Source organism: Salvelinus fontinalis, chromosome 23 (assembly GCF_029448725.1).
Source record: "Salvelinus fontinalis isolate EN_2023a chromosome 23, ASM2944872v1, whole genome shotgun sequence".
Lineage (NCBI taxonomy): Eukaryota > Metazoa > Chordata > Actinopteri > Salmoniformes > Salmonidae > Salvelinus > Salvelinus fontinalis.
The window spans coordinates 26,591,342-26,603,841 of NC_074687.1; the positions used below are offsets into that span (position 1 = coordinate 26,591,342).

General features: G+C 44.2%; 1 protein-coding gene across 2 annotated transcripts in view; it reads right to left on the minus strand.

Moving 5' to 3' along the window:
• Positions 1–12,500, minus strand: part of LOC129821073 (unconventional myosin-XVI-like) — a 221,471-nt gene that overhangs the window by 21,146 nt on the left and 187,825 nt on the right. For both annotated transcript variants that reach the window (XM_055878332.1, XM_055878333.1), the window contains exons 15-17: positions 7,957–8,074; positions 7,269–7,416; positions 2,193–2,313 (exon numbers count right to left, since the gene is read on the minus strand). In XM_055878332.1, the coding sequence (XP_055734307.1) occupies positions 2,193–2,313; positions 7,269–7,416; positions 7,957–8,074 (387 nt within the window). The remainder of the gene's footprint in view (positions 1–2,192; positions 2,314–7,268; positions 7,417–7,956; positions 8,075–12,500) is intronic.

Here is a 12,500-nt window from a genome sequence, read left to right on the forward strand (position 1 = left end):
TGACCACATTAGAGATACATATTTCCCTCAGATTACACAGATCCACAAAGAATTCTAAAACAAATCAAACATTGATAAACTCCCCCATCTGTTAAGTGAAATTCCACAGTGTTCCATCACAGCAGCAAGATGTGTGGCCCGTAGCCATGATAGAAAGGCCACCAGTGGAGCACAAACACCATTGTAAATACAACCTATATTTATTTCATACTTCAACTACAGAGAGAGAGAGAGAGAGAGAGAGAGAGAGATGTTTACTGTAAATGTTAGTTAATTTCTCTTTTTTTTATTATCTAGTTCACTTGCCTTGGTAATGTTAACATATGTTTCCCATGCCAATAAAGCCCTTACATTGAAATTGAGAGAAAGATAGATAGATAGATAGACAGACAGGCAGGCGGGCGGGCAGGCAGACAGACAGACAGACAGACAGACAGACAGACAGACAGACAGACAGGCAGACAGACAGGCAGACAGGCAGACAGGCAGTTAGACAGGCAGACAGACAGACAGACAGACAAGCAGACAGAGAGACAGAGAGCCGCCCGTCCACTCCTCTCCCTTCAATCTCCTTACCTAACCTTTCTCCTTACCTAACCTTTCTCCTTACCTAACCTTTCTCCTTACCTAACCTTTCTCCTTACCTAACATTTCTCCTTACCTAACCTTTCTCCTTACCTAACCTTTCTCCTTACCTAACCTTTCTCCTTACCTAACCTTTCTCCTTACCTAACCTTTCTCCTTACCTAACCTTTCTCCTTACCTAACCTTTCACCTTACCTAACCTTTCTCCTTACCTAACCTTTCTCCTTACCTAACCTTTCTCCTTACCTAACCTTTCTCCTTACCTAACCTTTCTCCTTACCTAACCTTTCTCCTTACCTAACCTTTCTCCTTACCTAACCTTTCTCCTTGCCTAACCTTTCTCTTTACCTAACCTTTCTCCATACCTAACCTTTCTCCTTTCTCCTCCAATCTCTTCTTCATCAATTCTCCCTCTGTCTCTCTCCCTTCCTTCCCCAACCTCTCTCTCTATCTCTCTCTCTAAACAAAAGTGAAATATAAAAGAAAAAATTTACAGTAAACATTACACTTACAAAAGTTCCAAAAGAATAACGACATTTCAAATGTATATATACAGTGTTGTAGTGATGTGCAAATGGTTAAAGTACAAAAGGGAAAATAAATAAAGATAAATATAGGTTGTGTTTACAAGGGTGTTTGTTCTTCACTGGTTGACCTTTTCTGGTGGCTACAGGTCACAAATCTTGCTGCTGTGATGGAACACTGTGGTTTTTCACCAAATAGATATGGGAGTTATCAAAATTGGATTTGTATTCAAATTCTTTATGGGTCGGTGTAATCTGAGGGAAATATCCCTCCCTCCCTCCCTCCCTCCCTCCCTCCCTCCCTCCCTCCCTCCCTCCCTCCCTCCCTCCCTCCCTCAGTGTGTGTGTGTTGTGTTAACAGGAGCTGATTTCAGTGAGATAAACCCAGTTATTAGTCACTGTCTGACACTCATACCTTGTTGAGACAGCCCAGAGTCCCAGACAGCACATCCCAAAAGGTCAATCCTCATTAAGAGCCTATGTCTCTCATTTCTCTCCCTCTCTCTACATTGTATAGCGTCCTGCAGTAGGGGAGGAGAAGACATTACCGATAGAGGCTCTTAATGAGGATTGACCTTTGGGTCTGGGCTGTCAGTCATCCCCCAACAAGGGTTTAGAGACACCCATGGGTAGTCTCTCTCTCTCTTCTCTCTCTCTTTCTCTCTCTAACCCCCTCTCTGTCTCACTCTATCATCCCCCGCCTCTACCCCCCCCCCTCTCTCCCCATGTCAATCTCCCCCGTCTATCTCTCCCCCAGGAAGTACCCTTGCCCCCTGCCACCATCCTACAGTATAAGCTGCTGGTTGTGGGTGGGATTAAAAGGTGAGATGGTGTCACTCACTGCTGACAGATGCTGACTGGAGCCTATAAATAGATGGTTATAATGTGCTGAGAACTGTCCACAGTCTGTCCACAGTCTGTCCACAGTCTGTCCACAGTCAGACTGACCACATACCAGACAAGGGACAGCCAAGGGACAGTACAGTCTGTACGCATGCACGCACACACACACACACACACACACACACACACACACACACACACACACACACACACACACACACACACACAGTGTAATCATACCAGTTTATTGAAGCCCAGTGCTCTGAGGGCCTGTTTGATTGCAGTGAGACGGTCTCTACTCTGAGTTGAGGCAGTGGCCACAGGAGGGGAATCTACTGCTGGAACACCTGCACTCAGGTACCTAGAGAGACACAGACAAAGACTAGTGACTGCAGTACGGTACAGTACAGTGCAGAGAAAACCAGCAGTCAGGTATCTAGGGAGACAGATACTAGACAGATCGACGTATCATGCTCTACACGAAAGACATTCTAATCTACAGTACAGAGAAACCTCTCAGATAACTACACATAGAGAGAGAGAGAGGAGAGAGTTGGCACATTATAAACATTCTGCATTGTATCGATGAGGAACTGCACATATTATGGACCTGAAACAAAAAAGGCAGTGGCTGCAGATCCAAGTTCTCTGGACCTCTTTCCCAGACAGCTAAAGGTCCGAAGCTTCTACACGTGCAGGATTCTGTACTTTACACACAGTCTCTGCTTTACAGAGAAAAGGCTTCTCATGGTGCTCGTTAAATAAAGTTAGATCAAAGCTGAATCAATGTGTTCAAGATCACATAATGATATAATTATAGAAGGAATATAATAGCATAGTATAATGTTCGTGTAAAACAAAAAACACCACCTGATTTCTAATGAGATTTTAGGCTGATTGCATCCATGGTCGCAATTTTCGCTTATGCGGCAAAAATGTGCCACTAGGCAAAATACACTATACAAAAGTATGTGAATACCCCTTCAAATGAGTGGATTCAGCTAGTTCAGCAAAACCTGTTGCTGACAGGTGTATAAAATTGAGCAAACAGCTATGCAATCTTCATAGACAAACATTGGCAGTAGAATTACCTGACTGAAAAACTCAGTGACTTTCAACGTGGCACCGTCATAGGATGCCACCTTTCCAACAAGTCAGTTTGTAAAATTTCTGTCCTGCTAGAGCTGCCCTGGTGAACTGAAAGTGCTGATTTTGTGAAGTGGAAACGTTTAGGAGCAACAATGGCTCAGCCACAAAGTGGTGGGCCACACAAGCCCACAGAACGGGACCGCCGAGTGCTGAAGCTCTTAGCGCTTAAAAATGGTCAGTCCTCGTTTGCATCACTCACTACCGAGTTCCAAACAGCCTCTGGAAGAAACGTCAGCACAAGAACAATTTGTTAAGAGCTTCATGAAATTTCCATGGTCAAGCAGCTGCACACAAGCCTAAGATCACCATGAGCAATGCCAAGCATCAGCTGGAGTGGTGTAAAGCTCGCCATCATAGGACTCTGGAGCAGTGGAAACGTGTTCTCTTGAGAGATGAATTAGGCTTTACCATCTGGCAGTCCGACGGACGAATCTGGGTTTGGCGGATGCCAGGAGAACGCTACCTGCCCGAATGAATAGTGCCAACTGTAAAGTATGGTGGAGGAGGTATAATGGTCTGGGGCTGTTTTTCATTGTTCGGGCTAGGCTACTTAGTTCCAATGAAGGGAAAACTTAATTCTCCAGCATACAATGACAATCTATACAATTCTGGGCTTCCAACTTTGTGGCAACAGTTTGGGGAAGGCCCTTTCATGTTTCAGCATGACAATCCACCTGTGCACAAAGCGAGGTCCATACAGAAATGGTTTGTCAGAGCCCTGACCTCAACCCCATCAAACACCTTTGGGATGAATTGAATGCTGACTGTGAGCCAGGCCTAATCACCCAACATCAGTGACCCGACCTCACTAATTCTCTTGGGGCTGAATGGAAGCATGTCCTCGCAACAATGTTACAACATCTAGCGGAAAGCCTCCTCAGAAGACTTGAGGCTGTCATAGCAGAAAAGGGGGGACCAACTCCATATTAATGCCCATGATTTTAGAATGAGACGTTTGACGAGCAGGTATCCACATACTTTGGTAATGCAGTGTATCTATCTGCTTTGATTGAAACAAAACACAGGTTTGCTACAGTTTGTTAACACCATCTGCTCTACAGTTTGTTAACACCATCTGCTCTACAATTTGTTAACACCATTTGCTGTACAGTTTGTTAACACCATCTGCTCTACAGTTTGTTAACACCATCTGCTCTACAGTTTGTTAACACCATCTGCTCTACAGTTTGTTAACACCATCTGCTCTACAGTTTGTTAACACCATCTGCTCTACAGTTTGTTAACACCATCTGCTCTACAGTTTGTTAACACCATCTGCTCTACAGTTTGTTAACACCATCTGCTCTACAGTTTGCACACTGTACATAATTCAAAACACCACTGTAGGCTACTTTCAAAACAACACTGTCGATAACTCAAATGGGTGGCATGCAGATGCTGCATGGACGTTTCACCGGTAAAACTTGATTGATTATATGTGACCATTTGCAGAATCATCCTAAAATCTCAGAATATTTTTTTTTTTTTGTCTTACAGTAACATTATACTATGCCATTATATCTGGTTCTGTTATGTAGAATACTATCATTGTGTAATCTCGTTTAACGTTATTAATGTTATTAAACAAGCAATATTTTCCAGCTGAGCAGCCGAACGAGTAGAGCAGAGATTGTGTGTAAAGTACAGAATCATGCACATGTGTAGAAGCTTCGGACCTTTAGCTGTCTGGGAGAGAGGTCCAGAGAACTTGGATCTGCAGCCACTCCAAACAAAAACATCATTTTAGAGCATGTCAAACGTATTTAAAGCATTACATTTTACATTTTAGTCATTTAGCAGACGTTCTTTCCAGAGCGACTTACAGTAGAGTGCATACATTTTATTACATTTTTACATACTGAGACAAGGATATCCCTACCGGCCAAACCCTCCCTAACCCGGACGACGCTATGCCAATTGTGCGTCGCCCCACGGACCTCCCGGTTGCGGCCGGCTGCGACAGAGCCTGGGCGCGAACCCAGAGACTCCGGTGGCGCAGCTAGCACTGCGATGCAGTGCCCTAGACCACTGCGCCACCCGGGAGGCGCAGCATGGTTGTTTAGCAGGTGTTCTCAAGCAGAGTGACTTTTAACCAGTCAGAGCACTCTCCTCCAGAGAAAGGAAGGGCATTTTGTATTTGTATTTATTAAGGATGTCTGTTAGTTCCTGCCAAATCAGCAGCTACTCTTCCTCGGCTCCCGCAACATAAAGCCCGGAATATACAATTAAACATATTACGTGACATTGTATTTCATAACACCTTTCACAACACATTAAGTGTGCCCTCAGGCCACTAATCTACTACCACATATCTACAATACAAAAAGTCTGTTCTGGACTTGGGGACTGTGAAGAGACCTCTGGTGGGATGTCTTGGGGGGTATGTCTTGGGGGGTGGGGAGGGGGAGAAAGGAGGGGTCCCCAAATGGGCTCGTGTTGTAGGGCTTTTGATCACGCACTTTCAGCATTGAGTCAGGGGCTATAGCGTGTTTACCAGGCTCCAGAACACCCCATCCAGGTCACTGGATATTAGACTGACTTTCAATGGGGGTTATGCAATACTGACACACACTACACACGCCTGAATGCACGCATGAGTGCGTCTCTCTCTCTCTCTCTCTCTGTCTCTCTCTCACACACACACACACACACACACACACACACACACACACACACACACACACACACACACACACACACACACACACACACACACACACACACACACACACACACACACACACACACACACACTTACTTTGACCTTATTCATGTTTGATAACCCTCGCTCTCATGCTGAGTTTGTAGAACGTAGTATCTCCCATGGGGATGTAAATCATGAGTGTGCGTGTGTAGTACAGACACTCATTTTATAGAGGAAATGTGGTCAATCTGCATTACCACACTACTTACTACAGCTACAAAGTAATAACCCCCCTTCTATTCCTACAATCTTCTTTAAAATTTGATTTGAAACCCAACCTTAACCATAACCTCAACCACACTTCTAACTTTATGCCTTACCCTAACTTTAAATTAAGACCAATTAGCACATTTTTGTTTTAAATATTTTTTTACTTTGTGGCTGGACTATCAGTGGAAACCCAGAGATATGGGAGCCCCCCCCTCGGTCACCTGTTAGCTAGAGGAAGGGCTGGTGTTGATGTGTTTAACTAGATATCTTCCTAAATTACTGTAACCTGCCTGGCCGTATTACCTGTGATCTAGGACATTGTTGAGGTACGGGACCTGAGAGCTAGGACGTTGTTGAGGTACGGACCTGTGATCTAGGACGTTGTTGAGGTACGGACCTGTGAGCTAGGACGTGTTGAGGTACAGACAGACCTGTGAGCTAGGACGTTGTTGAGGTACGGACCTGTGAGCTAGGACGTTGTTGAGGTACAGACAGACCTGTGAGCTAGGACGTTGTTGAGGTACAGACAGACCTGTGAGCTAGGACGTTGTTGAGGTACAGACAGACCTGTAAGCTAGGACGTTGTTGAGGTACAGACCTGTGAGCTAGGACGTTGTTGAGGTACAGACCTGTGAGCTAGGATGTTGTTGAGGTACAGACTTGTGAGCTAGGACATTGTTGAGGTACAGACCTGTGAGCTAGGACGTTGTTGAGGTACAGACCTGTGAGCTAGGACGTTGTTGAGGTACAGACAGACCTGTGAGCTAGGACATTGTTGAGGTACAGACCTGTGAGCTAGGACGTTGTTAAGGTACAGACCTGTGAGCTAGGACATTGTTGAGGTACAGACCTGTGAGCTAGGATGTTGTTGAGGTACAGACCTGTGAGCTAGGACGTTGTTGAGGTACAGACCTGTGAGCCAGGACATTGTTGAGGTACAGACCTGTGAGCTAGGATGTTGGTGAGGTACAGACCTGTGAGCTAGGACGTTGTTGAGGTACAGACCTGTGAGCTAGGATGTTGTTGAGGTACAGACCTGTGAGCTAGGACGTTGTTGAGGTACAGACCTGTGAGCTAGGACGTTGTTGAGGTACAGACCTGTGAGCTAGGATGTTGTTGAGGTACAGACCTGTGAGCTAGGACGTTGTTGAGGTACAGACCTGTGAGCTAGGACGTTGTTAAGGTACAGACCTGTGAGCTAGGATGTTGTTGAGGTACAGACCTGTGAGCTAGGACGTTGTTGAGGTACAGACCTGTGAGCTAGGACATTGTTGAGGTACAGGGTACACTTCTCCTCAGGCGACAAGCCTTCAGCCATCAGGTAGAAGATGTTGAAGTTGTGTTGCTGACTGGGCAGGTGGACCACCCGGGACTTCTCCAGCATGTATGTGTATATCCGCGCTAAACACACACACACGCACGCGCACACACACACACACACACACACACACACACACACACACACACACACACACACACACACACACACACACACACACACACACACACACACACACACACACACACACATGTAATCCACATAATAACACATGCTCTGTCAATAAGCTATAAACCAAATGTAACCAGCAGTAGGCACACACACACACCTAATATACAGTATATGAAGACCTATATAAACCTACACAATCATTACAATCCTACGAGAATCATCCATTAGGATACCAATGTGTACTCAAGATTCTTAAACACAGACCACAGACCAAATTATTCAAACAAAAAACTTGAGTGACCTTAATTAAAATGCAACTTTCATACACAGCCATTACGTATGAGTAAATATATCTACCTCAATGTGGTTCAAAGGGGAAGACAGACATTGATGGTCGACAGGTTTACTCATAGAGTTGTTCTCCCCCCTGCTGGCCATACATCAAACTTCCTTTCAATACTGGGTAAAGGTGCAGTTGTGTGTATGTGTACCTCTGAGTAGTGTCCTTCTCTTGTCACAGTACTGCAGGCTGAGGAGTTTAATGAAGCGACTGGAGTTGTCATTCACAGGAGTACTGGCATGACCAAACGCCTCCAGGATACAGTTCACCTACAAGCCACCACAACATACCATTTCTGTTGGCACTGAAATCACACCATAATAATAGTAACAATAATAACAATAATACAATTAATAATAATATACTGTACCATACAACTACCCATATAGACACTGTTCCTTTCTGGACTAAATATACAGTATTTACACTGAACAGAAATATAAATGCAACATGTAAAGTGTTGGTCCCACATTTCATGAGCTGAAATAAAAGACCCCAGAAATTTTCCATCCGTACCAAAAGTTTATTTCTCTCAGATTTTGCTCACAAATGTGTTTATATCCCTGTTAGTGAGCCTTTGCCAAAATAATCAATCCACCTGACAGGTGTGGCATATCAAGAAGCTGATTAAACAGCATGATCATTACACAGGTGCAACTTGTGCTGGGGACAATACAAGGCCACAATAAAATGTGCCGTTTTGTCACACAACACAATGCCACAGATGTCTCAAGTTTTGAGGGACAGTGCAATTGGCATGCTGACTGCATGAATGTCCACCAAAGCTGTTGCCAGAGAATTTAATGTTAATTGCTTTACCATAAGCTGCCTCTAATGTCGTTTAAGAGAATTTGGCGGTACGTCCAACCAGCCTCACAGCCACAGATCACGTGTATGGCATTGTGCGGGCAAGCAGTTTGCGGATGTCTATGTTGTGAACAGACTGCCCCATGGTGGCGGTGGTGTTATGATATGGGCAGATATAAGATACGGACAATGAACACAATAGCATTTTATTAATGGCAATTTGAATGCACAGAGAAACCGTGATGAGATCCTGAGGCCCGTTGTCGTGCCATTCATCCTCCACCATGACCTCATGTTTCAGCATGATAATGCACAGCCCCATGGCGCAAGAATCTGTACACAATTCCTGGAAGCTGAAAATGTCCCAGTTCTTCCATAGCCTGCATACCCACCAGACATGTCACCCATTGAGCATGTTTGGGATGCTCTGGATTGACGTGTACAACAGCGTGTTCAAGTTCCCGTGAATGTCCAGCAACTCCGCACAGCCATTGAAGAGGAGTGGTACAACATTCCACAATTAACATCCTGATCTCCTCTATGAGAAGGAGATGTGTCGTGCTGAATGAGGCAAATGGTGGTCACACCAGATACTGACTGGTTTTCTGATCCAACCCTCTTTTTTAAAGGTGTCTGTGACCAATAGATGCATATCTGTATTTCAGTCACGTGAAATCCATAGATTAGGGCCTAATGAATTCATGTAAAATGACTGATTTCTATAATTAATATAATTCAGTAAAATCTTTGAAATTGTTGCATAACGCTTTAATATTTTTATTCAGTTTGTACACTACCATTCAAAATTTTTGGGTCACTCAGAAATTGTATTGTTTTTGAAAGAAAAGCACATTTTTGTCCATTAAAATAACATCAAATTGATCAGAAATACAGTGTAGACATTGTTAATGTTGTAAATGACTATTGTAGCTGGAAACGGCTGATTTTTTATGGAATATCTACATAGGCATACAGAGAACCATTATCAGCAACCATCACCCCTGTGTTCCAATGGCACGTTGTGTTAGCTAATCCAAGTTTATCATTTTAAAAGGCTAATTGATCATTAGAAAACCCTTTTGCGATAATATTAGCACAGCTGAAAACTGTTTGTCCTGATTAAATAAGCAATAAACTGGCCTTCTTTAGACTAGTTGAGTATGTGAGCATTTGTAGGTTCTATTACAGGCTCAAAATGTGCAGCTCTGTCTAGAAGGCCAGCATCCCGGAGTCGCCTCTTCACTGTTGACGTTGAGACTGGTGTTTTGCTGGTACTATTTAATGAAGCTGCCAGTTGAGGACTTGTGCGGTGTCTGTTTCTCAAACTAGACACTCTAATGTACTTGTCTTCTTGCTCAGTTCTGCACCGGGGCCTCCCACTCCTCTTTCTATTCTGGTTAGAGACAGTTTGCACTGTTCTGTGAAGGGAGTAGTACACAGCGATGTACGAGATCTTCAGTTTCTTGGCAATTTCTCACATGGAATAGCCTTCATTTCTCAGAACAAGAATAGACTGACGAGTTTCAGAAGAAAGGTCTTTGTTTCTGGATATTTTGAGCCTGTAATCGAATCCACAAATGCTGATGCTCCAGATACTCAACTAGTCTAAAGAAGGCCCGTTTTATTGCTTCTTTAATCAGAACAACCGTCTTCAGCTGTGCTAACATAATTGCAAAAGGCTTTTCTAATGATCAATTAGCCTTTTAAAATGATAAACGTGGATTAGCTAACACAACGTGCCATTGGAACACAGGAGTGATGGTTGCTGATAATGGGCTTCTCTACAGCAATTTTTTATTTATTTGATTTATGATTTATTCTATGTAGATATTCCATAAAAATCAGCAGTTTCCAGCTACAATAGTATTTTACAACATTAGTTAATTTTACCTTCATTTAATTAGGCAAGTCAATTAAGAAAAAATTCTTATTTTCAATGGCCTAGGAACAGTGGATTAACTGCCTGTTCAAGGGCAGAACGACAGATTTGTACCTTGTCAGCTCGGGGATTTGAACTTGCAACCTTGCGGCTACTAGTCCAACGCTCTAACCACTAGGCTACGCTGCCACCCCATTAGTGTGCAGCAATACATGCATTAGTTCATGTTCATAGACACACAATCGAATTAATGTGAATTTATGTACTCGTTTGGTTCATTGACGTCCACTAAAGCGAGTGCATGAGTGTGAAATACTGACTGTCACAAAACCACTTCTCACCACCAGAGGGTGATATAGCCCGACTGACTGAGCGTCAGACATTGTCCCTCTGTAGAGTTGACCCAGATATATTATCTACCACCAAACCATGACTTTGTCTGCGTACATACAGCTCCACTATGGACAAGCAACAGCTTTTCTATCTTCCCTGTTAAACAATGATGCTTTGTATGTTAAGGTCATCACAGTTAGTCCAATGAAACAGTGTCATTGTTTATAATAGGGACTTCTGCTAGGATTATCAAATAGTGGGAAAGTGTTCATCTTCAACATTCACTGCAGTAATGATTCCCACGCATGCTAGGCAACAATGAAACCATGAGGTTTCTGACAATATGTCAGTGTAAGGTTGAATGCAATAACAGTAATCCTTCCTTTGACTAAAGTGCTCTTTTAAACCGATGCTTCCACACACACTGGTATAATACTCTATCATTGCAATTGATCACTGAGTACAAAACATTCTCAAACAATGTCCTGTTCATAACGGCTGCTCATATAATGGTTGCTATGGTCATTTCCTGCCCATTGTACTCCTCTATGTGTTGATTTACAGGGTCAGCCATAGTATTACAGCGTCCCTGGAGCAGATTAGGGTTAAGTGGCTTGTTAAAGGGCACATAAACTGATTTCTCAATTTCTCAAACCAGCGACATTTCGGGTACTGGCCCAATGCTCTACCACTAGGCTACCTGACGCCCAGTACACTTTCCACAGAACCCTTTCAGACTGAATACTTGGCCGGTGGCATTTAGATGCTCTCTCTATATGGGCCAATTACAAACACAATGTGCCTGAGTGATCATACAGAACCTAGTGATGGCGATCAAACCTAGGGGTTTCAAGTACACTGCACTAACACAGATCATTTGGTCCGTGAATACAAACCTCGAAACCCTACACCAAAGGGACTGTAAAGGCAGTCAATGTTGTTCTCCTCCTCAAACGAGGAGGAGCATGGATAGGACCAAGATGCGGATTGAGGGAAATAAGCCATCTTTTAATGAAAACAGCAAAACAATACAAAACTACAAAACAACAAATGAGACTAACCTTCAACTGTCCTGTGAGGACACAGGAACAAACACCCACAAAACCCCAGTGAAACCCTGGCTGCCTTAGTATGACTCTCAATTAGAGACAAACGATACACACCTGTCTCTAATTGAGAATCATACCAGGCCGAACACAAAAACCAACCTAGAAATACAAAACATAGACTGCCCACCCAAAACACACGCCCTGACCATAAACACATACAAAAACAACATAAAACAGGTCAGGACCGTTACAGAACCCCCCCCTCAAGGTGCGAACGCCGGGCGCACCAGCACAAAGTCCAGGGGAGGGTCTGGGTGGGCGTCTGTCCACGGTGGTGGCTCAGGCTGAGGGCGAGGTCCCCACCCCACCATAATCAATCCCCGCTTCTTTATCCCCCTCCCAATGACCACCCTCCCACTAACACCACCTAAATGAAGGGGCAGCACCGGGATAAGGGGCAGCACCGGGATGAGGGACTCCGGCAGGTCCTGGCTGAGGGACTCCGGCAGGTCCTGGCTGAGGGACTCCGGCAGGTCCTGGCTGAGGGACTCCGGCAGGTCCGGGCTGAGGGACTCCGGCAGGTCCGGGCTGAGGGACTCCGGCAGGTCCGGGCTGAGGGACTCCGGC